Source organism: Urocitellus parryii, chromosome 1, assembly GCF_045843805.1.
Source record: "Urocitellus parryii isolate mUroPar1 chromosome 1, mUroPar1.hap1, whole genome shotgun sequence".
Taxonomy (NCBI): Eukaryota; Metazoa; Chordata; class Mammalia; order Rodentia; family Sciuridae; genus Urocitellus; species Urocitellus parryii.
Genome location: NC_135531.1, coordinates 106,422,081 through 106,447,560, shown reverse-complemented (window position 1 = coordinate 106,447,560; position 25,480 = coordinate 106,422,081). Strand labels below are relative to the sequence as shown.

Genomic DNA, 25,480 nt, shown 5'->3' with positions numbered 1-25,480 from the left:
GAAGACCTCAGTGGGATGGAAGGAACACTTTATTAATGAGTTTATGCAGAGTACCTTCCTTTATGAAATCAGTCAGCCTAGAGCATGTACCTTCATTTTATAAGTACAAATTAAGTAATAAGTACATCTGCATACAGAGGACCTTGTAATGGGTTGATATATGCAAAAAACCCCCCATCTTTTGGAGTTTTTTTTGTTTGTTTCAACAAGTTATAAATGAAATATTTCTAAATTTAATGAGGATCCAGAAATATCCAACAGTTTGGGTACAAGTGAGCAAGACAGGTCAAATGACAGTCTTTGCATTATTATGAAGCAGGGTGATTCTCGACTGAGTGCAAACCTCCCTCTGGAGGCTGTTTGGCCATGTCTGAAAACATATTTTATTGATAGGACTATGAAGGAGTAGGGCCACATGAAGGTAGAAGCCAAGGATGATGCTAGATATCTTAAAAATGTACCTGATATTCCCCCAGAGGGGAAAATGTTTCAATTCCAAATGTCAACTGTGCCAGTTGAGAAACATTGCTTTAAGTTACTTTATAAGAGAACATCTCCAATACCTCAAATCTAATGTTTTGTTTACATTCTGAGCCTATCACCCCAGGATCTGAAGTTAAGATCACTTTGTTCCAAGTGTATGCTTTTCTAATTGCAGTTAATTATGGTGGCAGTGTACCTAACATTGTTTTATTTGAAGGTGATCAATTTTACCTCCTTAAAAGCAGAAATCCGGTTTGAATTTTTCAAGAATTATCAAGTTTTACTGTTAAGCCTTTTTAATATTTTGGAGTTCCCTGTCCAAGTCCTCCCAGAAATTAGGTGGAGATAAAGCGACTAAGACCTCAAATCCATTATTGGAGATTCTGTATTACATGGGACTGAATTTTTTTTTTTTTTTTGAGCTGATCCTAATCCTGCAAAGCATCATCGAATTGTACTAGTCTTCTTGGTGTACCTACTAATCTGTGCTATTGGCTTTCAGATACCAAGACCATCCTCCAGAAGGACTGCAGGACTCTGCACAGGCCAACAGGTAACTCGTCCCAGCAGATGCTTCCTGACAGATCAAAGTCCCCAAGCACAATTCTAAACTCTTGGAGGACACCGCCGTCCGAAGGCTGGAGGAGCTGGGGGAGCAAGGAGGAGCACAAACCCCTGAGCTAATTGGAACAACCGTGCAAGAACAATTAGGGCAAGAGAGGCAGGTCACCGATCTGCTAGGTTACTGGGCTCTGTTGTCGGTCCGAAGAGGCGGGCTGGCCGCGCACCTGGGGCTGCAGCAGCGCCGCTCCGTGGAAGAAAAGAGGGGGCGGCTGAGGGCGGCGGGCGCAGGCGCGCACACCCGGGTCCCGCCACCCACCCCTCCGCAGCGGTCCGCCCTCTACCAGGGCGGGGAGACCGCGCGAGGCGGGGCCGCCAGAGCCCGCCCCTCCTCCTGGCCGAGCGGGCGAGCGGGTGAGCGGGCTGGCGGGCTGCGCGGGGAGGCGGGGCGCGGCGGCGGTCTGTGTCTGCGCCTCGGCGGCCTCGGCGCTCGCAGACGCTCGGGGAACATGGCGGCGGCGGAACCCGCTGTCCCGGCGCTCCCTGGCAGCGGCGGCGTGGGCACGGGGGCGCCGTCGGGCACGGTCCCGGTGCTCTTCTGCTTCTCCGTCTTCGCGCGGCCCTCGTCGGTGCCGCACGGCGCGGGCTATGAGCTGCTCATCCAGAAGTTCCTTAGCTTGTACGGCGACCAGATCGACATGCACCGCAAATTCGTGGTGCAGCTCTTCGCGGAGGAGTGGGGCCAATACGTGGACCTGCCCAAGGGCTTCACAGTGAGCGAGCGCTGCAAGGTGCGCCTCGTACCGCTGCAAATCCAGGTGAGTCCCGCGGGAGGGCCGTGCGCCTCGCTGCCCCTCCCGGACGCAGGCAGTCCGGGTGCAGTCCTCGTCCCCGCCCCTGCCGCGCTCCTCAGGTGCCCGGAGCTGCCAGGGCTCCAGGCCCTGTGCACTTGATCGAGTTGGAAGGGCCGTGCGGTTATCGCAAGCCCCGGGGCCAGCTCGGAGAAAGCGCGGGTCCGAAGGTGACAGTCACCAGCGGGGGCGTGGGCCTCTCAGCTTGTCGAGGTGCCCGCAAATGCCCCCACGTGTATGGACCTCTGCCGCCCGCATACGCTTTTGTGTGCCAGCCTCCTGCGTAACCAAAGAGCTGTGCAGTAGTAGCAGTGTGTTTATTTTGATGGGTGATGCAGAACAACAGAGAAGAGATTGTCCGGGGGGTGTTGGCTTTAGGCTTTGTTCCTGGAGTTGTGTTAACCAGTTGCGGAAACACAAACTTTAGTAGTCAAGCCATTTCTTGTTGTCTTCCCCAGCTTTCGCGTCTTTGGGCTTAAGCATCTCCTCTAAAGTGAAACACCATTTGCTTAGCCTCCTAATAACTGCCAACTGATTCTGTCGAATACGTCTGAGTTGCCTACATTGGAAAAGCCCTTTGATCCAGAACTGTAATACCCTCTTTAATACTCAAATTAGGCAAGATCATGAATTCCTGGTCCTGCAGACTGAGAAAAGTTATACCTGAGGATTATTTCAGAGTTTATTATTTTTATGTTTTTAAAAACCGTGCTCTCATACCACACAGGCCCATCTCCTGTCCCCCTCCCCTTTTATATCAAAGGATACACCGGAGAATTTATATTTTTGGAAGGAAAGAATATAATTTATAATTTAGGTACTACACCATCCATATTTTTTTCTTTAGCTGAAAAAACTGATAAGTCATTTCTTTGGAAGACCACACCTGAAAGTGGACTAGGAGAGTAGAAAGAATTTTGATATTCAAGTGGCGTTTTCTGAGGATCATTCCCTAGTTTTTTTTTTTTTTTTTCCAGCTGTAGTTGGAGGATGAATTGGTGATGTTTCCCATCACCCCAACACTCATTCCAGGAGAGACCAAATTACACACTTTAACCTGTGTGAAGTTCTAATATTCAGTAGTCTATGGGATTTTACTGTGCACCCCTGGAGAGCCTACTAGGGGTAATCTGATTCCTGTGGATTTGCCCTGCTGCCTAGATGGAGAATTGCTTAAGATTCCTCATTCTTATGTCTTTGACAGTTTTTCTGCCGGATATCTCCCTGCAGCCCTCCTTGTCAGTTTATTTAGAATACCTAAGATGTTGGATGCACCTTTGACAAATCCACTTACAAGGCAAGACTCCAAAAATTGAGGAGGTCTGGTGCTACACTGAGGGTGAAGACTTCTTTATGAAGCATTTCCTGTTTTCCTTGGGAGGGCAGGTGGTGGGTTCTTAACTAAGATAATGCTGTCCTGAGCTAGCCTCTGAAGTCTGTAAGCTTTATTTCCCTCCACAAGGTATCATTTTTATATTTTGAAAAATTTAAGTCCTCGATCTGAAATTCTTTTTAATTAATGTTTTGGAAATTATAACATCAGTGTATGTACGGGAAATATCCTGTACACAGTCAAAAGACAATATATAATTCATGTCACTTGAGGGCTGTTCAAAAACGTTTTATGTAATTTTTAATTAATTTGTTGTAGTGATCTTTGAAATAACAATAATTCAAACAAAATAGTATTACTCTGTTCTATCTGTTAAAAAGGTTATTTTTTCTCACTAAACAGTCCAAAATTCTTAAACATCAGTCATATATGTTTATACTTTTAATGTATTTAAAAATATTTTTCTCTTATGTTGTCTCATTTTAGTAGTCATAATACTTTGATTTTTTTAGCCAGGTTCCTCTCCCAGCATACAAGTAGATAATAGCAAGGGATATTATGCATAGATACAGGCATCATATACCATATATACCTTTTGGTACTTTTTGTATTTATATGAGGTGATCTTTATCCACACAAACGTATAGTGCGTGTGAATATACTCTTGAGATTTCTATACTATATTTTGTGGAACCCATCTGTATCATCATAATGACATGGACATCTTATGGCTAGAGGAGACCCTAGAGTTCATTCCACAAACGTTTTAGGGTCCAACTTTAAGTAAGTGATCATTGCCAAGAGAATGCAAACCTGGATTCAAGGTTTAGATTCAATCTAATTTTTTCCTTTCACAGAAGAGCAGAACATATAAAGGTAAGGAATTTAGGAAACTGCTCAAGATCACATATCATAGCATTTGCAAACCACACATGGGTAGGTCCTGAGTTGACATCTGCCATAGCATTCTGTTTTCATGCTTAAATGAGGATATTGAGCAGTCTGGATAATAAGCCTCCAACTTGAGCTTTTGTTTGTTCATATGTCTTGATGCTGCTCAATTTTCTTTGGAATAAATGCCTGTCACTTAGAAAGACTCAAGGTGGCCCATCAGGGTGGCTATGTTACCTGGGATGCAGTGATAAAGAGCACAAGTTCTGCCATGTGTAGTCCCTGGTTTAAATAATAGGATTTATTATTTCTCCAACCTAGTTCCTGGACCCTTTGTGGCCCTAGCTCACATTCTGGAATTTATAGGATCTGAGACCGTCTTATACTTGCTGTGAATGCTGTGGCTCGTGACCTTGTGAAACAGTGGTTGCTTGTGCCACATTGCACCTGTGTTTGACAGTGGTTCTCTGGGAACTGATCTTTAAGGCCTCCATTGCTAGTATTAGGCTATGTAATTTTAGTGTCTCCTATGCCTCAATATTCTGTCAAAGTTACTGAGCATCTGCTGACAGTTCAGGTAGCTGAAGATGGGGTGTTTCATGCGTGGTTTATGTGTCTGCAGCTTTGTCAGATGCTTCATGTTTGATGAATTTAGAGATGCAGAGGACAGAATGTAAATGAGAGGATTGTATAGTAGGAATTTAGGTCATTTTTATGACTTACAAGTTTTAATTTTAAAGGCATTTTCCAAGTTTAAATTAATGGAAACATTTAACCCTGGAATTTCCTATAAATTGGTGGTCATTTCACTACCAGTCCATTTTTAACCTTTGACTAGGGAAGGCAGAGGTTAAGCAAAACACAGGAGGAAATGGGCATTGTGAGCAAGATGTCATTTAGGAGATTTTTGCTTCTGTACATGGAAGGGAAGATTTTGGCAGGAGAAAAGGAGTTCCCTGACAAGGTTATTTTGACCTTTTTGCAAAATGGTTAATTGGGAAGGGATGTGGATCCAGCTTTCATGTACTTAGAAATTTTTTTTATTAATATTTTGCTACATGGGAGCACATCCATTTTATAGCCAGAAGAGACGATAGGGTTTATAGTGAGAAGAAAGGAAAGACAGGGTTTGGAAAGAAGAGGGGAAGGAATCTGGTCAGCCTTTGCTTGCTAGATTGAAGATGAAAATTTTAAATTATGGGACTGAAGCTATAGAAGCATGATGGGAGATGAGCTGTTGCTCAGAAATCTGGGGGCCATTGTGCTGCCAGGGGCACTGAAAGGAGACAGCTGGATCCTCAGGTTGTGGTGTTGTCTCCAGTCCATTGATTTGATGAGTGTGTGTATATGTCAGAAAAATTAACATTCCAGTATAATGCCCAAAACATTGTGTTCTTTTTTCTCTTTGTAAATACATTAGAGGTTACCTATAAATAAATTGTATTTGAGAATGGGAACTATGACCTGCATTTGAAAGTTTTTTGGGTTTTTTTTAGCCAAGGGGAAACCTAATGTAGATTTAAATGTCACTGTGATCCTGGGCTCTGACCAGCTTCACCTTCACCCCAGTCTAAGTCATAGTCTTAAGAAATATCTCGGTACTCAGCTCTGAAGGGGGAGGAGAGAGCTGGCCTTTCCTGGGGCTTTAGAAAACTTCGACTTTGATAAGCTGGAGATAAATGTTATGCCAGTGACATCAGTGCTCATGGTAGGCAAATATGTTGAGAAAATGAGAACGAAATAAAATTCTCTTCCTGCCTACATGAAAGGGCCCCAAATCTGTTTTGTCAGGAACAAATTTTTTAACAGTAAGTCTACTTGGTGACATCTGGACATCCACTTTATAAATAAATCACTTTTCTAATTCTGCAGACTAAGTTAACATAAATTATGTGGTATTAGTATTTCTCTATAGGTTTCTAAAGGGATCGTATTAATAAATGATATTTGACCTCATTAGAAAGTATGTTTTTTTAAACATTGATTTAGCTGAAGATTGTAGTGTTTCATAGTGTTTTAGTCATACGTTTATTAATTGATTACATGAAGCTTGTTTAATCCTTGAAATAGCCTTAAAAGTTAGATACTGTTTTTCTTGTGATGCTGCTAAGGAAGGAAACAGCCTCTGGAGATGTTAATGATTTACCTAAATTCTATTGAAGTTGGTGAAATTGAAATTTGGACTTAGATTCTAATGACCTGACCTGTGCTTTGTAGAGAATGCTTGCAGGTTGGGGAAGACACCTCACAGCCCTCTGTTGTAAGTGAGTCAGTACTGGAGAAGGGCCTTCCTGTAGTTGTGGCAGTCCATGGGAAACACTTGGGAGTGCAGTACTGATACCCTTCCTACACTCATTCAAGAAAATCATTCCTATTTTCTGACTGTAGTAGACTACCATATTTTTTTAAAACATCACATTTTTAAAAAACTTTAATCCTAAATGTATACAGACTACTCAGTGTAGTAGTTTGCTAGGGAGCTGCTATAACAAAGTACTCCAAATTGAGTGGTTTAAACAGCCGAAGCTTTTTTACAGTTTTGGAGGATAGAATCTGAGATCAAGTGCAGTGGGGTTAGTTCTTCTGTGAGGAAGACTCTTTCATGCTTCCCTCTCAGCTCTGGTAACTCGCTGGAGATTTCCATTGCTCCTACATATCACTGCAGTCTCTGTTTCATATGCATAAAACATTCTCACTGTGTGCATGAGTGTCTCTGTGTGCCAGTTTCCCTTTTGATGAGGACACCAGTCATATTGGATTAGGTGCCCATCCTACTTCAGTATGACTTTATCGTAGCTAATGATATCTTCAGTGATCCTATTTCCAAATAAGGTCATTTTCTGAGGTACTAGGGGTTAAGACTTCAACATGTGAATTTGGGGGGACATAAGTCAACATATGACACTCACCACATATTACTTTTATGGAGGGAATGAGAACTGGCACACGGGGCATCACTAAGGTAGGCTAGCTACTCTGTGTGGGATCTGGGCAAGGGCTAGTGCAGATTCCTTGCAGATGTAGGAGCCCTTGTTGGAAAATGGTCAGTGTACATGCAGTCATGAAAAGGAGTAAATAGTGTCATAGCAGGAACATGAGTCTTGGGGATGAAAAGTCTGTTGAATATAAAACCAAAGGTCAGATCCCAGCTCTGAAAACTCTTTAACATGTTGAACAGAAGTTTATACTTGAATTTGATCTTTTATAGTGATGGAGCTATTGACTGTGATCAACATTTTATATTTAAAAATATATCTTTTTATATTTTATATATTTATATTTTATCTGTGTATGTGCAGGAATATACATAGGTATATAGGTGTATGGAGGATACATACATATATGTATTTATATGTGATTCTTCATGCTTATTGAATATACACATATCTATAATTGCAACACTTAACTGGTGACTACAGGGTCAAGTCCACTTTTAATTTGCTGCAGTAGGAGTGGCAGTCTTGCAGTTGCAACATCTCAATGTTTGACTACTTGTAGTAGTTTTGGTTATCTGAAAATTCATAAGTTAAAGTAAGAAATTCCTAAATTATGTAGAGTGCTAATATTGTCACAACAGCATGTTGGAATTTGTGTTGTTAGTAGAAAGGATTGGTTAGAATTTTTTTTTTTTTTGGTTGTCTCAGGACCTCCTTTCTGGCCTATCAGGTATGGAAGTTATTAAAAAAGTAGCATTTTTCCTCCAACTACCATAGCATAGGGAGGCCATTATTTTTATTTTAATAAACTTTTTATTTGATATATTTAATTTATATATTTAGCTTTAGATTTGTATTAAAATTAAAGAGATAATATAGAGAGTTCCTGTGTGCCAGTCTGCAAATTCCTTTATTAACATCTTACTTTACTATGGTACATTTGTCACAACCAAGGAACCAACATTGGTATGCTACCGTTAATTAAATTTCACATTTTATTTAGATTTTACTAGGTTTTCCCTAATGTATTTTTTTTTTTTTTTTTTTGTTCCAGGATCTAGTACAGTATACCAGTTACATTTCTATGGGTCCTGGGATTTGACATTCTCATTGACTTTCATTGCTTTTTAATGACCTTGGGAGTTTTGTGGAGTTCTGGTCAGATATTTTGGTAGAATGTCCCTCAGTTTGGGACCATCTGAAGTTTTTCTTGTGATTTTGACTGGAACTATGGGATGTTGAGAGAAGATTGGGAAAGCCGGTCTCATTGCATGTACACTTTATCAACATGACATCATGAATTAGGTTAGTCACGATCATCTAGCCAAAGTATGCTGTCAGGTTTCTCCTGTTTGTCAGGTAAAGTTACTCTTCCCCCTATATGCTCTGCTCTTAAAGAAGCAAATTACCAGATGCAACCCTGTTCAAGGGAAAGTGGAGAGGAACTAGGCAAGATGGGCGTTTTTGATGCACAGAATCTTAACTGGTCATGTCTGCATGCAAGTCTGCTTTGTTGCTGTATTTTCTGTGCTTGCTTTGTTTACTGAGAGTTCCTATTCTAAAAGGTTTTATAGGGTGCTGGGGATTTTAGGGCTGCATTTTCTGACATCCTCAATCTGGATCTCATATGACATATACCTGGTGTGGTCCCCATGTAACTCATAGCTAAAATGAGGTACAGGGAAGCACCAAGAAACAAGAACCCTCAGGGACCACAGCTGTCTGAATAGTTAGGATTTCTGGTTAAAAAATAGGATTTAAATTTTTTAACTTAAAAATATTTTAGTCTTTTCCTATTGTAGTCCTTCTGAAATTTTATATAATTTAACATATAATGAGTGTGCTAGAAGGATGTTTTCTTACTTTTTATGTTGTAACAGTGTTGTTTTCCTTCACCTAAGGCCTAGACTACAATGGAGTTTGAGCTGCTTTTCTTGCATTTTGAATCTTTTCTCTGTCAACTATCATTTTTTGCTGCTCTTAGTTTGCCTGCCTCTAGCAGTTTGCTTTCTAATTTGCTATTTATAACCTTCTGTGAATTTAGAATCCAGACCACTAAACTTGCTAGGGATATACACAGACTTAGTCTGGATAGGCTGAGATAGAATGTGAGAGCTGGTATTCCACGCAAGTGTTAGCTGTAAGCTTGTTAGTGAATGGCCACCAAGCACTTACATTAGTGCCTGGGAGCTTTATTTTGCATACTTGCTGGCAAGAAGAATGATAAGATTGACTGAGTTGTGTTAGTATAATTTCAACAAGGCCATTTGCAGGCATACTACATTATATAGTGTTCTCTAATCACATTGGGGATGACTAGGAACCCGCAGCGCAAGTTTATAAAAAGAAAATATGTAGATTTTTCAGTTGAGATTTAATGTTTACTGGAAATTTAAAATGCATAGTCATAAGTACTGATTGCCTTTTAAAATAGTACACTAAATACACAGATTGGCCTCTTGGCAGTGCTTATGTATGCACATCATATTTATTGCTTTTGAAAATGACCAAAGTGGAGGCATAATTCTTCCATTAAGAATGAAGGAAGGAAATAGCCAAAGCTGGCGTATGTAACTGAAGATGCTTGAATATTTAATTTAATAATACTTTATTGGCAAGGTAGAAAAATCCTACACATAGTGTTAGAATGACAGATGGATCTCATTCTAACATGAATTTGGCAGATTATATGTGGTCAAATCAGTACACATCCTATAGACTAAGCACCAGTGGGAGATTAAAGTGCTAGAGTCCCACAGACAAGGGATTAGAGAAAATCGAATGCAAACCGATTAAAACAGCCATAGCATTAAGGATAAAAGATTTGTTTTAATGATTCATTTAATTCATAAAGGAATTGTTTCCTGAGAGTCAGCTGCATGCAGAGACACTAAAGCAGAATCAGGCAGCACTGGTGGTAAAGCCACCAATGTGTAAATGGCACACAAACTTCTCTAGGAAATTATTAATAATTGTTATCTGTGGGTGTTTTGGGGAGTGCAAAATGAGATAAGAGAGGAATTTTAAGGGGTGCCTTGTAAGAATGGTGGTTCATTCAGGACCAGTGAGATTAAAGTCTTGTATTCTGCAGTGAATTCTGCTTTTTCAGTAGATGCTTATTGTGCTCAAATTGTTAGAGAAGATCATTGAAAACCTTGGAAATCTAATATCCAGGGTTGCTCTTAATTCTTTGATTTTTTTGATTGTGATAGATACTTTGAAGAATGCAGATGTCAAACTTGAGTCTGTCCCTCTCTTGGTTCTTTGCAGTTCATTTAACAATGGTGACAATGGAATTTTAAGGGGTGCTATATGTGCTGGGCATCATTTCATTGCTTTATTCTTAAGTTAAAAATTACTCTTAAGAATTGCATCTGAGGTCTGGCATTGTAGCCCAGTGGTAGAGTGCTTGCCTACAATGTGTGAGGTACTGGGTTTGATCTTCATCACTACATTAAAATAAATAAACAAAGTAAAGGTATTGTGTCCATCTACAACTTAAAAAAAAAAAATTGTATTTGAGCCAGGCACCATGGTGCATGCCTATAATCCCAGCAGTTTAGGAGGCTGAGGCAGGAGGATCATTAGTTCAAAGCCAGCCTCAGCAGAAGTGAGGAGTTAAGCCACTAAGTGAGACCCTGTCTCTAAATAAAATTCAAAATATGACTGGGAATGTGGCTCAGTAGTCGAATGCCCTTGAGTTCAAACCCTGGTACTCCCCATCCCCCACAAAAAAATAATTTCATCTGAGCATATCTATCTTGACAGCAGTAATTTTGTATTTGCTCTGAATTTGTTTATGGAGTGCATGTGTTTGTGTATCTTTAGTTTTTAATGTTTCATAGTCTCTGCAACAGATTATTTTGCTCTTTTATCCTCTTATTTTCTTTACACAGATTAAGTTTTTTACTTTTTGTACTTACAAGCAACACCATCAAATTTAAGCTTTTTATATTATGAATTTTTCTGGTTGTAAAAGTAAAATGCTTTTAAATAATACTCAACAAATGTGTTTAAATGAGATTTGAAAAATAAAGTATACAAAAAAATGAACAATAATTTATGTAACCATTAATAAATAATGTAACCATTGTTGATGTTTTTATATATTTCACATTTTCTGATTATTGGAAGACTATTGAACTATGCTCTTTTTAAAATTAACTTTATACAGTGAGCATTTCTCTTTAAATGGAACCAGTTCTTTGAAAGAGAGAGAGAGAGAGAGTGTGTGTGTGTGTGTGTGTGTGTGTGTGTATGTACATACTCAAATATGTTTTTTAATTGGCTAAAAATGTTTTGTTATGTGAATGTTTGAAAGTTTGTTAACCTATTTCTGTATTATTGATTCTGGATTTATTTCTAATTTTCACTACTAATGGAATTCAGAGAGTTATCTATGTGGAAATATTGTTTTTTTCCTCCATAATTCAGATAATTTCTTTTAGATAATAGATAATACTTGTAGAAATTGACTTACTAGGTCAAACAATAGAAGCACTTTTCTTCCTTTCTTTATGTCCATTGCAAATAAATGTCATGGTTTAACAAGTCCTAAATCATTGTTTTTTTCTTTTTTCCTCAGCTCACTACTCTCGGAAATCTTACACCTTCAAGCACTGTGTTTTTCTGCTGTGATATGCAAGAAAGATTTAGACCAGCCATCAAGTATTTTGGAGATATTATTAGCGTGGGACAAAGACTGGTACACTTAATTTATTCATTTGCCGAAATGTGATATGCATTCATACATATGCTCATGTGTATATTGCTAATTCTTTTTGTGCTTGGTTATTTTTTCAGTTGCAAGGTGCACGGATTTTAGGAATTCCAGTTATTGTAACAGAACAGTACCCTAAAGGCCTTGGAAGCACTGTTCAAGAAATTGATTTAACAGGTGTAAAACTGGTACTTCCAAAAACAAAGTTTTCAATGGTATTACCAGAAGTTGAAGCAGCATTAGCAGAGATTCCTGGAGTTAGAAGTGTTGTACTATTTGGAGTAGAAGTGAGTACCTATTATATTTGGGCACAATATCATTATGGAAAACTCGGTATTTTCAGAATGCAGTTTTATTATAGGATAACTTGTAAGTAGTAATAGTGATGGAGAGTAACCACCACTTATTAAACATTTCCCTATTTGCATGGCACTGATCTGAATACTTCATAACAGCAAACTCATGAGCTAAGTATTCTTAATGTTCCAGTATTATGAGTAAGGAAACAAAATTACAGAGACTCAGTATAACTTGCCCAAGGACAGACATCTAGTAAGGGATGGGGCTGGATTTGAATCTCACCTGACTGATTCGTAGACCATGGTTTTAACCACTACTTTTTAACCACTACTTTTTAACTACTACATTCTTACCAAAGGATTATTTTTATTTATGTGTTATAGGATTTCACTTTGGTCATATTTTTATGCTAGCAAAATCTTAAAGGTCATGTAATTTGTTTTTCAAATTTGAATCATGTACATACTCCTTTAGATGAAAAAAGTACTCATAGGTTTCTAATGCTGATTTCAGTTGATTTATTCCTTTTTTATATACTAAAATATTAAAAATTAGAAAGAAAACTATTAAAACTATGAAATCAAAATAACAATTGAATATGGTTATGATATTTTGATAGTAAGTTTTATGCTATTAAGTTTTACGGGTTTTAATAATAGAAGTATTATTTCTACTATTAGATGTTTATTTAGCATTTCTGATGTTTCTGGTTCAATAATGATAGTATAGGAGAAGCTGATTTGTCATACCAAATGTTGTTGCTTGATTTTGCACATTTATTTTTTCTTCATCACAATTAGACATGCTTAATCAAAACTGACTTTGAGTAGTCCTCTGTTGCTAATTTTAATGAGGCGTCAGTTGATGATTCTCCAAAGCTGTCTTGTCATATGAAGATGAAATTGATATGTGGTATTACCGAAATCTGCTTTCATTGGTTTTATAATTTGGTTATTGTTGGAGTATGTTTTTATTCTATATTCTCTGATAATGAATTGTTACAAGTTACTATTTACAAAGATAGTATCTATATAATAGGATTGTCTACATAATTTAACAATTGCTGGTGCTATACACTGAGTATCCATCAATTCCTGATTTTCCAAATGATTAAACCCAAGCCAGAGATGCTGAGTTATACTTAAGATCATCTAGCTACTTAGAAGTAAAACTAGATGTGGAAGAAGGTCATTACATTCATAGTGCTCTTTCTGCTTTATCATATTGTTGTATGTTTACCAAATACTTTTTGTTTACCATGTTTTTAAATTATTTTATCATAATTTGTTTTGACTTGAACTACCTCTATGACGAGGTATCTTGTAATAATTCAGTTTCCCACTACTTTTTGACTTTGAAATACATCAGACTCATTTTGTTGTTGTTGTTGTTGGGCACTTGGTATACACGCAGAATAAATCCATATGCAAGTGGCACCAAAATTGAGTGCTAGTCAGCTATCTGAAGGTCACTCAGAGGATGCAGATGACAATCTTCAAAAATTTTACACAAAACTCTTAAGAATATGTCAGGATTCCTAATATGAGAAACTGATATAATCTAGTTCTTGACTTTTGCAGATGAATAAACCAAAGGCAGAGATGCTGATTTATGCTCAAGCTTACCTAGATAATTAGATGCAAAACTAAATATAGAACAAGGCCATTTTCTGTGGTCTCTATTTTATCATGGTATTATACATGTGTAAAATAGTTTCTGGCTGACCATGTTATTACATAGGATTCTTTTTTGCTTTCCTGCAAGACTCATGTATGTATCCAGCAAACTGCTCTGGAGCTCATTGGCCGAGGAATTGAGGTTCATATTGTTGCTGACGCCACTTCATCAAGAAGCATGATGGACAGGATGTTTGCTCTTGAGGTAATTGTCCTGCTTGAAAATAAGGCACTTATCAAGTTTTCCACATAAAGTAGGAGTATTAAACATTAAGGATTAATAAAAAATTTGCCTCTTAAATTTAAGCTTAGTCCGAGAGTATCAGACTCATTCATTTCCTTTTTTTCTTTTTCCACATTTTTTATTGGTGCATTATAGTTGTGCATAATGGTGGGGTTTTTTGTTACATATTAGTACATACCACTACATAACAATATAATTTGGCCAATATCCCTCCCCAGAACTTTCCCCCTCCCTCTCCATCTGCCATCCCAGGTCCCTTTCTTCTTCTGATCTCTCTTTGACTTTCATGAGGTCCCTGCCCCCATCCTCACCTTTCCTTTCCTTTTTCCTCTCTGGTTTCCACATATGAGAGAAAACATTTGACCCTTGACCTTCTGAGTTTGGCTTATTTTACTTAACACAATGTTCTCAAGTTTCATTAATTTTCCAGCAAATGATATAATTTTTTTTTTGATGACTGAATGAAACTCCATTATGTATGTATGTATGTGTAGGTATATATATATATATATATATATATATATATATATATATATGTGTGTGTGTGTGTGTGTGTGTGTACCACTTTTTTTTAATCTATTCATCTGATGGGGACATCAATGCTGGTTCCATAGTTTGGCTCTTGCAAATTGTGCTGCTGTAAACATGCGTATGCATGAATCACTGTAGTATGATGACTTTAATTCTTTGGGAATAAATACTGAGGAGTGCAATAGCTGGGTCATATGGTGGTTACATGCCTAATCTTTTTAGGAACCTCTATAGTGATTTCCATAGTGATTTTATTAATTTACAGTCCCACCAACAGTGCAAAAGTGTTCCCTTTTTCCACATCCTCTCCATCATTTATTATTATTATTTGTAGTCTTGATGACTGCCATTCTAACTGTTGTGAGATGAAATCTCTGTATAGTTTTGATTTGCATTTCCCTAATTGCTAATGATGTTGAACACTTTCATATATTTATTGGCCATTTGTACTTCTATCTTTGAGAAGTGTCTGTTTAATTCATTTGACATTTGTTAATTGGGTTATTTGGTTTTTTGGTGTTAATTTTTGGGGGTTCTTTATATATCCAGATGTTAATCTCTGTCAGGAGAGCAGCTAGCAAAGTTTTTCTCCCATTCTGTAGGTTCTCTCTTTACATTCCTAATTGCTTCCTTTGCTGTGCAGAGCTTTTTAATTTGATTCCATCTCATTTATTAACTCTTGGCATTTTTTCCTGAGCTTTAGAGGTCCTATTGAGAAAGTCATTGCCTGTGCCTATCTGCTGGAATGTTGACCATATATTTTCTTCTAGAAGTTGCATAGTTTCTGGTCAAATTCCTAGCTCTTTGATTCATGTGAGTTACTCTTATACAGGTTGGGAGATAAGAGTGTAGTCTCATTCTTCTACATAAGAATGATCAATTTTCCTGGCACTATTTGTTAAAGAGGCCTTTCTCTACTGCATGATTTTGGCGCCTTTGTCAAAGATCAGATGACTGTAGATATGTGGGGTTTTCAGACTCCTTAATTTCTAGAGACTACTATGCACTGACAGGTGTTTAAAGTCTTACCACATATCCTATTTTATATTTTGTTTCCTCCTTGGAGTTAGATCTCTAGTGTTGCAAAAAGTTCTTTTCCCCGTTTGATTGTTAAATTTGCTCTAGTGTTATACATGGGCTAAGAGATTTTCAAGAAGCATAACCTGTCTAGAGATTTAGAAACGGCTCACTTGGGTTTAACTCAGCCAAGATCTAACTGAATACTAGGGCAGAACAGGCCCAAGTCAATTTAGCCTTATATTAGATTTCCTCAGACTTAAATTTCTGGGGCTAAGAGGTGTTTCCCTGACTGAACACCACTCACATACAGAGTTTTATGGCTTTCTAGCATGAGAGCATTATGGTGTCCCATTGAGTCAAGGGATCAGTGATTCTCAACATTCCTAATATTGGTCTTAAACTAGCATTTTCTACTTGAAGATGGTTGAAAATACCACAATGGGAAACTTTCATTTCATAGTGTGTATGTGTATGGTGTCTCTTTTATATTTAATTCTGATTCTCTAGTGATTTTTAGAGAAATATACAGGTAGATTTAAGTTCTGACTAGGAAATATGGGAGGTTTTTTGTTTTTTGTTGTTTGGGGTTTTTTGAGGTCTTCCAGTGTTTGGTGCATGTCCCATGAACAACTTCCCCTATAGGACTGCTGAATCATCTCTGTAGTCTACTGTGTTCTTCACGGTGGTAAACTGGAATACATGAAACGGGAAGGGCTAGGCAGAAGGCAGGAAAGAGAAGATTAAAGGGAGTAGGGAGGGCTAATGTGGAAATAGGCCCTGGCTGGCAGCCGCAGTTGACTTAAGGCCCTGGTTGGCCATCCCTTCCCTCTTATTCCTCTCTTATTCCTAACGCGGTGAGTCCTGTATTAGGATTACAGGTATAAATAGTTTAATTTATTTTTAAAACTGTTTTCAAGTCCACTGATACTGTGGATTTGCTGGTAGTTATTAAGTGTCGTGTCTTCCAATCTCAGGAAATACCTGTAAGCCACCTTAGTCTTGAGTCAATCAACTTCCACTGAAGTTTCCATAGAGACCTGGGTTTATACACTTGGTCTGTCAGGTCCTGACCACCTCATCAAGTAGCTCTTTTCATGTGTACATGAACTTTATTTTCATGCTGGAAGTATTTAAAAGGACTCAACAATAACAAATCCAGAAGACACAAATAAAATGAAACTTTCCTTATCTGTAAAGAAATTTCAAGGACTTGTCTGAAATTACATATCCATTCATATATGTTTCTTAGCCATGTCTTTATCATGGTTAGATAAAGAGTTAGATTAAAAACATTGTCAGTTAATTATCATCCAGACCTTAATCTTTGACAGGCTGCCTGTCTTCTCAGTGATTAGGAGTACAAACAGTGGGGCAGTAATGTAGGTTTGAATGCAAGGATGGCGTTTCATAAGTTTGTGTCCTTGAACAAGTTTTGTGAACTCTGTGCTTTAAATTTCTCATTGATGGGGAGGAAGTAATAATAGCAACTACTTGGTAGCAATAATGTGAAAATTGAATGAGATCATGTGTCCTGGTTTGTTTGTTTTTTAAAGATCTATTGTTGTTATTTGTTGTTCGCTTCGTGAGGTTAGTTTTACCAGAAATATCTAAGCATATGAAACCCAAGACCCCAAAGGGACTCATTCTGAGAAGTTCTAGAAGGGAAGGAAAATACTTGTTGTCTGTGGTAGATTTTAAGAACCTTCCTGGGGTTCAAGTGTTGAAATTGTTAAAGGGAGAAAAATCATAGAGCAGGTCACTGGTGATGGGGACACTTAACCAATTGCAGAATTTTCCTCTTGGTCTTATTTTGGTGTGGATGTGATACAGTTCATCTCTGATTTTTTTTTTTTTTTTTTTTTTTTTTTTTTAGAAATGTTGTCCCTGCCTCCCACCATTCCACTTCCCCATTTTTTTTTTTCTCTAACTCACTCTGAAAGTTAAAATAGCAATGTGGCTATCTCCTCTTTTTCTGTATTCCTTTAGAATGTAATTACTTACTATAATTCCTGACATTATCCATATTGCTTATTAAGATTATTATACTAATAAGATTCATAGTTAGCAAGTCTCAGAATTCTTTATTCAATAATCGATGTTTTCAGGTCTGGGGTGTTGGAATCAGATCACTCTCTGTGGTTTGGGCTGGTGGTGAAAAGAGCGCAGGGACATGAAAGGAATTGTTTCACAAAGTGGGTGGGAATTGTGGACCTCAAGGATCCTCTTTCACGCTGGAAGGCAAGAGAGAGAGTGTACCCAGAATCCCCCTACTAATTAGGGAAAAGACATTCGATAGAATACTCTACCCAAATAAGGCAGGAGATAATATTTCAAAGGTGGGGGGTTGCCCAATCCCATTGGGAAATGCTCAAGTCCAGAGCTGACGCACTTCTTTGCCAGGCAGAGGTGAAGGCCACTTGCTTTGCACAGCGCATGGCGTGCGATGCCAGTTCAATAGCCCCTTTGCTCAAGGCTAAGAGGGGGTGCTTGGCTCCTAGGCATGGTGGCCTCCCATAGTGGACCTCTTGCCTAGCATACATGAGGCCCTGGGTTCAGTTCCCAGCACTATAAACAATCCATTCTTCAATCAACCAAGCAAATGCCTCCTGAGTACCTGCCATCTGTCAGGCATTGTTTCTTTCAACTAATAATTAATTATACAATAAATCTACAATAAAATAGGATTAAATCCTCACTTGAACGTGGATGTGCTTATAGTTCTGGGTAGTTTTTAGTAATGTTGAGGAATTTGGTGGGCTTATCCTTCCCCTGCACCTTCTTTCATGACTTTGTGTACTTTTATTTTGGGGTTTGTGTGTCAAAAACCTTTCTTTTTCTTTGGCCTCGCTGGACTGTTTTACAAGTGTAAGGGGAAACCCAATGCACATGTGCCGAGGGGAGAGTAGGGCTGGAACCCTGTTATCAGGTGGTGCCCAGAATCTGCCCCGTACATCCAGAACTGCCACTGCCTTTCTCTGCTCAGTTGCCCTCAGGCTCCCCAAGGCAGGCATTGTGCTCCGGTCTACCTGCTGGAGCTAAAAGCTATGCTCTTTGCTCTGCCACAGCTTCTTTTAACACAGGTTCTTGGCTAGATTGAAAACCGGATCAATACTGGCTTCATCTCAGTCTCCATGCCAGCTAGTCTTGTGTAGGTGTCAGTTTACCCAAACATATTTCTGTGATGAGCTTCCCAGCCTGCTCCTGCCCCTGTATAACCTGACTCTGAGCATCTCTGAGAATCATCCTGGCAGAATGGAGTGGGCTCTGGCCAGTGGAGCACTTGAAAGAGCTGCACATCGTCCATAGGTTCTTTCCTGGTGCACAGCTATCTTCCTTGGTCCTAGAAACGGTTTCCTTCCCTTCCTGCCTCATTAAGGAACTAGAATCATGAGTGGGAGCTGACCTTTGTTGACAGTGTGGCTCTGTGTAAAATGCTTTCTCAGACATTGAATGTGTGATTCAGGCAGTCTGAGTCATTGGAAGTCCTTTGGTTTGGCAGTGATCCATAGGCAAGGCACGGCAGACACTGGCTGGGTGAGAGCTGGGCTAGAAGAGCGGACATTTAGTGGTGTTTCTCAACATCAGACTTGTCTTATGTTCTCTGCCTTTCTGTCTGAAGGAAGCAGAAGATGTTTTGACATTGAGTTTTGATAATGATAATCAGTTGATTAAACATCAAGAAGTAGGAAATTAGAGTTTCCAGATCTTTAAAAAAACTTACACCTGGATTTGTCTGACCTCAAGAAGGGCACCCATGGGCCTGCTTCTTCCCCACTTTCTGCATAACTCGTTGCTGTATTTTTTTTTTAGTCTGGGTAGCCACTCTGCACCCTGTTCTATACTGGCTGTTGAGAGCAGAGCTTGCTTTCTAAGTAGGTTATGGTTTATAGTCCTTTCTGTGTCCTTGGGGATCAAAAAAGAGGAGTCTCTCAGTGGAAATGTTGGGTCTGTGGTTGCACAATTGTCTGAAGGAAGATTTGCATACTCCACAGGGATGTCCTGGCTCTGCCAGTGCTTCCTCCTTTACAGAGAGAGCCCCAGTTGGGTCTTTCCTCTGATTTGCCTAATGATGTCCTCTTCTGTGGTTCTTAAAGTGGATGTTTCCTGGGATGGCAGTTTGCCTGCTTTTTTTTTTTTTTTTTTTTTACCAGGTTTTTGATGATAAATCCATGCAGAAAATGAATCTCTGCTATGGAATCCTCCCTCTGTCTTCTTTCTACCTTCTTCTCCCCTTATTTTCTGTTCTTTTGCCCTCTCTCCCTTTGCTCCCCTCTCCTCTCTGCTCCCTCTCCCTCTTCCCTTCCTGGAGATTTCTTTCCTAGTTATTATGATTGCATGGGAACAGTTTGTCAAGGGCATTCTTTGACCTGTCAGGGAAACTTTACACAACCTTAAATTTTATACTCTTGTTTAGTGATTCTGAAATGTTTATGATGGCAGCAGAGGTGATGGCTCCTTTATCACCCCAGGGGATACATTCTTAAACCTCTCTCGGGGCTCTTTTCTTCTTCTGCCAGTTATCTCAAGACAGGGCAGCTCTGACTTATGAGAAAAACTGTCAGATGTTTGGGGGCTGAAAAATTATGAACCCTCATTTTAATTCTTAATAGTAGTTTGCAATTACAGACTTTAGTTATATGAAATGGGATAGTTAGTTGGTAATGAAATATTTTAGACAGCAACAGTAATATCTGTAGCACAACCAGTGGAGCTTTCAAGTATTAGCCACCCTCTCTGCCATTTCTTTTTAAATAAATTGCTACCACATGCCAGGGATGCCAGACATAAGTACTAATACACATCATAATCTATTTTGTAATCTCATATTATTTGCTCAGCGGGAATGTGGACAGAGGCATCTCTTTTTATCTCAATGCTAGAAATAAAAATTGAAGAGTTTAATCAATATAGGAGTAAAACAAAAATAGTTCTCATTTGATAGAGTGAACAAATGAATGAGAGATGAAGCAAAAATCTGCAAATAGTACTTAGGAAACAGCAGCAATGAAAAGTGTTCAGATAATCAATGGTGAAGTTCCCCTTGCATTAACCTTTTATATGTTGTATAGCATTAGCCTCAATTACTCTCCTGTCCCTGCACCAAGAGGTTATAATAGTGTCTACCTGTTTTCTTTTACTTAGTTTTAGTCCATGTTACTAATATTGAGAAGAATAACAATGAGTTTGTGATATGGCTAGTTTTGAAAATTTTGCCCATCACTGAATTTGCTGGTTTGGTCAAGGACCATGGTTGTAATTGAAGACACTAACTATTGTGTCCTGGCACACTTTTGCTGTTTTCAAATAGTGTTCATCGTCACACTGTCTTCTCAGTTGTGCTTATTGGTCTATCTTTTCTCTTAAAGCGCCTTGCTCGAACTGGGATCATAGTGACCACGAGTGAGGCTGTTCTGCTGCAGCTGGTCGCAGATAAAGACCATCCAAAATTCAAGGAAATCCAGAATCTCATTAAGGCGAGTGCTCCGGAGTCCGGTCTGCTGTCTAAAGTATAGGACATTTGAAGGACTGGTACCCTCCTCACCACCAGGTGAAGGATTGTAAGCCCAGACAAGCTCTTGTTTCTACTAAAATTAAAATGTTAAGTCAAAAATGGCTCCTTCTTTGCGGCTCTTAGTAACACGTAAGCGGCTAGACTACTTGGTACTGGCATTTAGTTACCAATGTCAAAGGCTTCAGGTGCTGCTCACCTTCTTTTTCCTTAATGTGCTTTTATTTATTAAAAAAAAATACAATGGAGGTGCCTGTTTTGTCTATATTGTATACACTATTATACCTTTCAAAAGTGCACACTCTGGTGAAGTTTTCTTAAATTGTGCACTTTAGAGAAAAAAAATGTATTGATGATGATTTGACTTTTATATTATTGTAAGATATATGTTATAATGTTAAGGTGGATTCAGGGCTTTCACATTACAGGTCAATTGAAATAGGATTATTATACATGAATTTAAAAAGAGGACTCTGGTTCCCATTGTCCACTTCTCATAATGTTATTGAATTACCTATTGAGTGAGTTGCACTGATCTAACCAGACTAAATTATGTTGAATAATTATTTGTCTTTATTGATTGTACTGATTTTCTCATTCTGGTCCCCACCACTAATTCTCTATTTTTTTTTTATGAAATCTTTTATCAAGAAAGATTCATTGTGTCATTGCTTATTTTATTTCAATTTTGTAAACAGATGGAATGGTTTGCAATGCCATATCATTAATGGAGTATGTTTTTTAACATCTCTTTAGTAGGACTTTATCTGAATTGTCTTTTCAATCATCTTGAGTATACCTTTTAGTAGGGACAAACAAGATTTAGCAGAAAGTTAAAGGGTGGGTAAAAATGTAGCTTTAAAATATACATTTTCCATTTCATATTTTCTCTGCCTACCCTCCAAATGTGGTTAATGCAAAGGCCTAGTAGTGATTGGGAAGTACTAATTTTGTGGTCATTGTTACCCTTCAATAAACTTATTTTTATCAAATACTTATTTTAGTGTTTTAAAATTGTTTTTTAACACTGTGTGAAATGTGGAACAGTGCTTTTATATTAAAGTAATTAAAGCAAATGTATTATGTGAATGAAATTATTTTGTCCCGCATAAGATGGCTCTGTGAGTACTAGTCCAGTGGATTCTAATATTTATTCAAAGGTAATAAAACTTTGACATTTATAATCTTTCAGCTCATGGGCCTTTTAAAGGAAAATTCTTTGCAGGTGAGAGCAGATGGATTTAACTGAAGGACCTTTTCATTAAGAGCAGTAGAAAAAAAAATTTTCCCTTTTGTTCATGTTAACAAACAGCAGCTGAGCATTCTTTTTGTCAGTATGTTTAAGTATGTCTTCCAGACATTTGTGAGTCAGAAAAGAAGAATTAAAGATTTCTACATGTTTTAAAATAGCTTTTAATACTTTTTTCCTTTTTTAAAATTTTTTATTGGTTCTTTTTAGTTATACATACCATTAGGATTCATCCTGACATAATTATAACAACATGGAATATAATTTGCTCTCATTCTCTTCCCAGTGCTTTCTCTTTCCTCTCCCTCCTTCCTCACTGTTTCCTTCCCTGTACTTCTCCTGATCTTTCTGCTATTTACTTTAGTTGTTTTCTTTTCTTTTTAAATTAGTGTCCTGTGGACATACACAAAGGTGAGATTCACTATGGAGTATTCATTTATGCACATAGGAAAGTTAGGTTTTTAATAAATTTAGTGCTTCTCAAACTTTAATTTCAATGCAGATTATCTGGGGGTCTTGTTAAAAGGCTGGCTCTGGCTATTTTTGCATCCCCCTCAAAACAAACAACCCAAAAGCAAACAAACAAAAAACACGTCCAGCAATCTCCCACCAGGGTTAATTAGAAGGGACCACACTTGGAGTAGAAGGATTTAACTCATAAACAACTGTTTCCTCCATTGCTCCCAGGCCTTTCACATCTCACTGATAATGCTTTGGTGGTGAAGCCTTCTCACAGCTGAAACCAATTCTGTAACCCTGGCATAACTAGTTTCTTAGGGCTGTTGTAACAAATTGCCACAAATTTTTTGTCTTAAAACAATAAACTGTTATCTTACAGTCTGTAGGTTAGAAGTTTAAAGTGGGTCTCTCTGGATAGAAATCAAGCCTGGTGTTGCAAGACTCTATTATTTTCTGGAGCCTTTGGGGAGGATCTATTTCCTGCTATTCTCTGCTTCTGGAATCTGCTCACATATTTTGGTTTTTGCAGTCCTGTTCCTCCATCTTCCAAGACAACAAAGGAGGATCTGGTCCTTCTTAGTCCCATCTGTCACGCTCTTCTCCCCCTCTCCCTTACTAGCTTAAGAGCTCATGTGATTTAAGGTCCACTGATCAGCAGCTTTATTCCATGTGTACCCTCAATTCAATTTTGTCCTGTGACACATAGGCTCCAGGGATTGGGATGTGGACATCTTTGGAGGCTGTTTTGTAAGACACATTTGCCACGGAGTGATTTCGTATTTTATTTCGTTTTATCATTTGTCCTGTTTCCCTCATTTCCATTTGAAGCAAGATCCTTGAATTATCTATATTTATCTAGAAACACTTTGTACCTCTTGAGTTTTAAAGATGTACTATGTGCTGGGCATAAAAAGATGCCCCTAAATACTTATCATGTGACACAAAATCAGACATATCATAACCTTTCAGTAAATGTGAATTGAATTATGTCAAAAGTCCAGGAATGTTAATACAGTAAAGTTCAGAGTAATTTAATTGTGAATTCTGCCTTCTCTCATGTTTTTTTGTAGATAATGCCAAGAAGGTGACAAAGCTTTATTTTAAAGGAAAACTGAATTGATTTTAATATATTAGCCTTGAAATTGGAAGCATCTATGTAACTTTGTAGGATAATGAAATTCTTTTAATTGACAAATAAAGAACTGGATAACATAAGTAAATCAGTAGTCCTGTGTGTTGAATTGCTAGGAGGCTGGGGGCAGGATCAAGAGGCTTCACTTATTGAAATGCTCAATCATCATTGTAAATTTAATCTAAAATTAAAAGTGATAACTTATTCCAACCAGGACCAAACACCCTGTTTTAGCTATTAAAATATTTGATTTATCTATTTAGAATATTTTCCCTTCTAAAAAAGTTGTTATTTCATAAATATGACTTTCGAGCTATGTAGAATTTGTGAAGAACATGGTTTCAAAGGCCCATTTCAACTTGGAAGGTCTAGAATGGCTTTATTTTATATATGCAGCTAATGGGACCCAGAGATAAATGACTCACCCAAAGATGCATAGAGAACTGAGGTTACTTATCTCCTTATCCTGGAGTTTCACATAATAATATTAGAAATTATCAGAAGAGGGAAGAGCAATAAAGAAGAAGATACATTTTACAGTTTAACAGTATACTGTTTGATTAACAAAGCCACTGCAGTGTACTATGAGACTACACTGGTAATGTTCTTCGATCTAGTCTTTCTTCCTGGATGGTTTTCTCTAAAGCAGTTTCCTAACTAATTTTGGGGAATGGCTGACAGAATTAAAAAGAGTCATCATTTTTATTGTTAAATAACTGCAAATCAATTTTTCCTCTTCATTAACTTGATTAGTGTTTTTTAATTCTCCATGGAGCATTACTGTCACTAATCCTTGATTTCAAAAAAATCATGAGAGTGGTATTTATAATAAGATATAGTAATTACTTAGATACGATTGAAATAAAATTTTAAAACACTCTTAGAAATTGACTCTTAGAATTCTTATGTCTGTTTTTTTTCTTTATTTTTTAAGCTGCTTCTTAGTTTTTTACTTGTTGAAGCTGAATAGCAGACCCTCCTATCAGAAACTTTTATTTTTACAAGACAAGATACTTGAAATTTGCCGAGAATATATCTTCAATGCCCCCATCCCACCCCCACCAAAGGTAACTGAGATAATGGGAATATTAATTAGTTTCTGGCTACAATCATTTCACACTGCATATACATATCAAGAGAGCACTGAATATATTCAGTTTTTGTTAATTATATCCTAATAAAGCTGGAAAAATCAATATTGCATTTATAGGCTTTAAACTTTTTCAATTTGCAGTATATAAACAACCTACTAATTCCCATTGAAGAAATCATAATCCTGAATTTCTTACTATATGAAGCAATTCTGAAATGGCCCCCTGAGATTCCCACTTGGCTGGTGTACCCGTGCCTTCTTTCAGATACACAATCCAGGGTACAGCTGTGGAGTGTTACTGCTGAGGTAAGTAGAATTTCAAAGCAGTTTCAGGTAGGGAGACTACCCTGGTGGTTCTCATTTAATCAAGTGAGCTCTTAAAAGGGACTGGCCCTTCCTGGTGTGAGACAGCCAATGTGGGAAATCCTTTGTTGCTGACTTTGAAGATAGAGGGAGGCAACATAGCAAAAGAGGTGGGTGCCTGCCTCTGAT

The 25,480-nt window shown here is 38.1% G+C and overlaps 1 protein-coding gene across 1 annotated transcript; it reads left to right on the top strand.

Moving 5' to 3' along the window:
• The first annotated feature begins 1,477 nt into the window (after positions 1-1,477).
• On the top strand, positions 1,478-23,968 carry Isoc1 (isochorismatase domain containing 1). The gene is made up of 5 exons (XM_026408504.2): positions 1,478-1,862; positions 11,641-11,760; positions 11,859-12,062; positions 13,840-13,956; positions 20,913-23,968. Exons 1-5 carry the CDS (start codon positions 1,554-1,556, stop codon positions 21,057-21,059), a joined length of 897 nt encoding a protein of 298 aa, XP_026264289.1. The 5' UTR covers positions 1,478-1,553; the 3' UTR covers positions 21,060-23,968.
• The last annotated feature ends 1,512 nt before the right edge of the window (positions 23,969-25,480 follow it).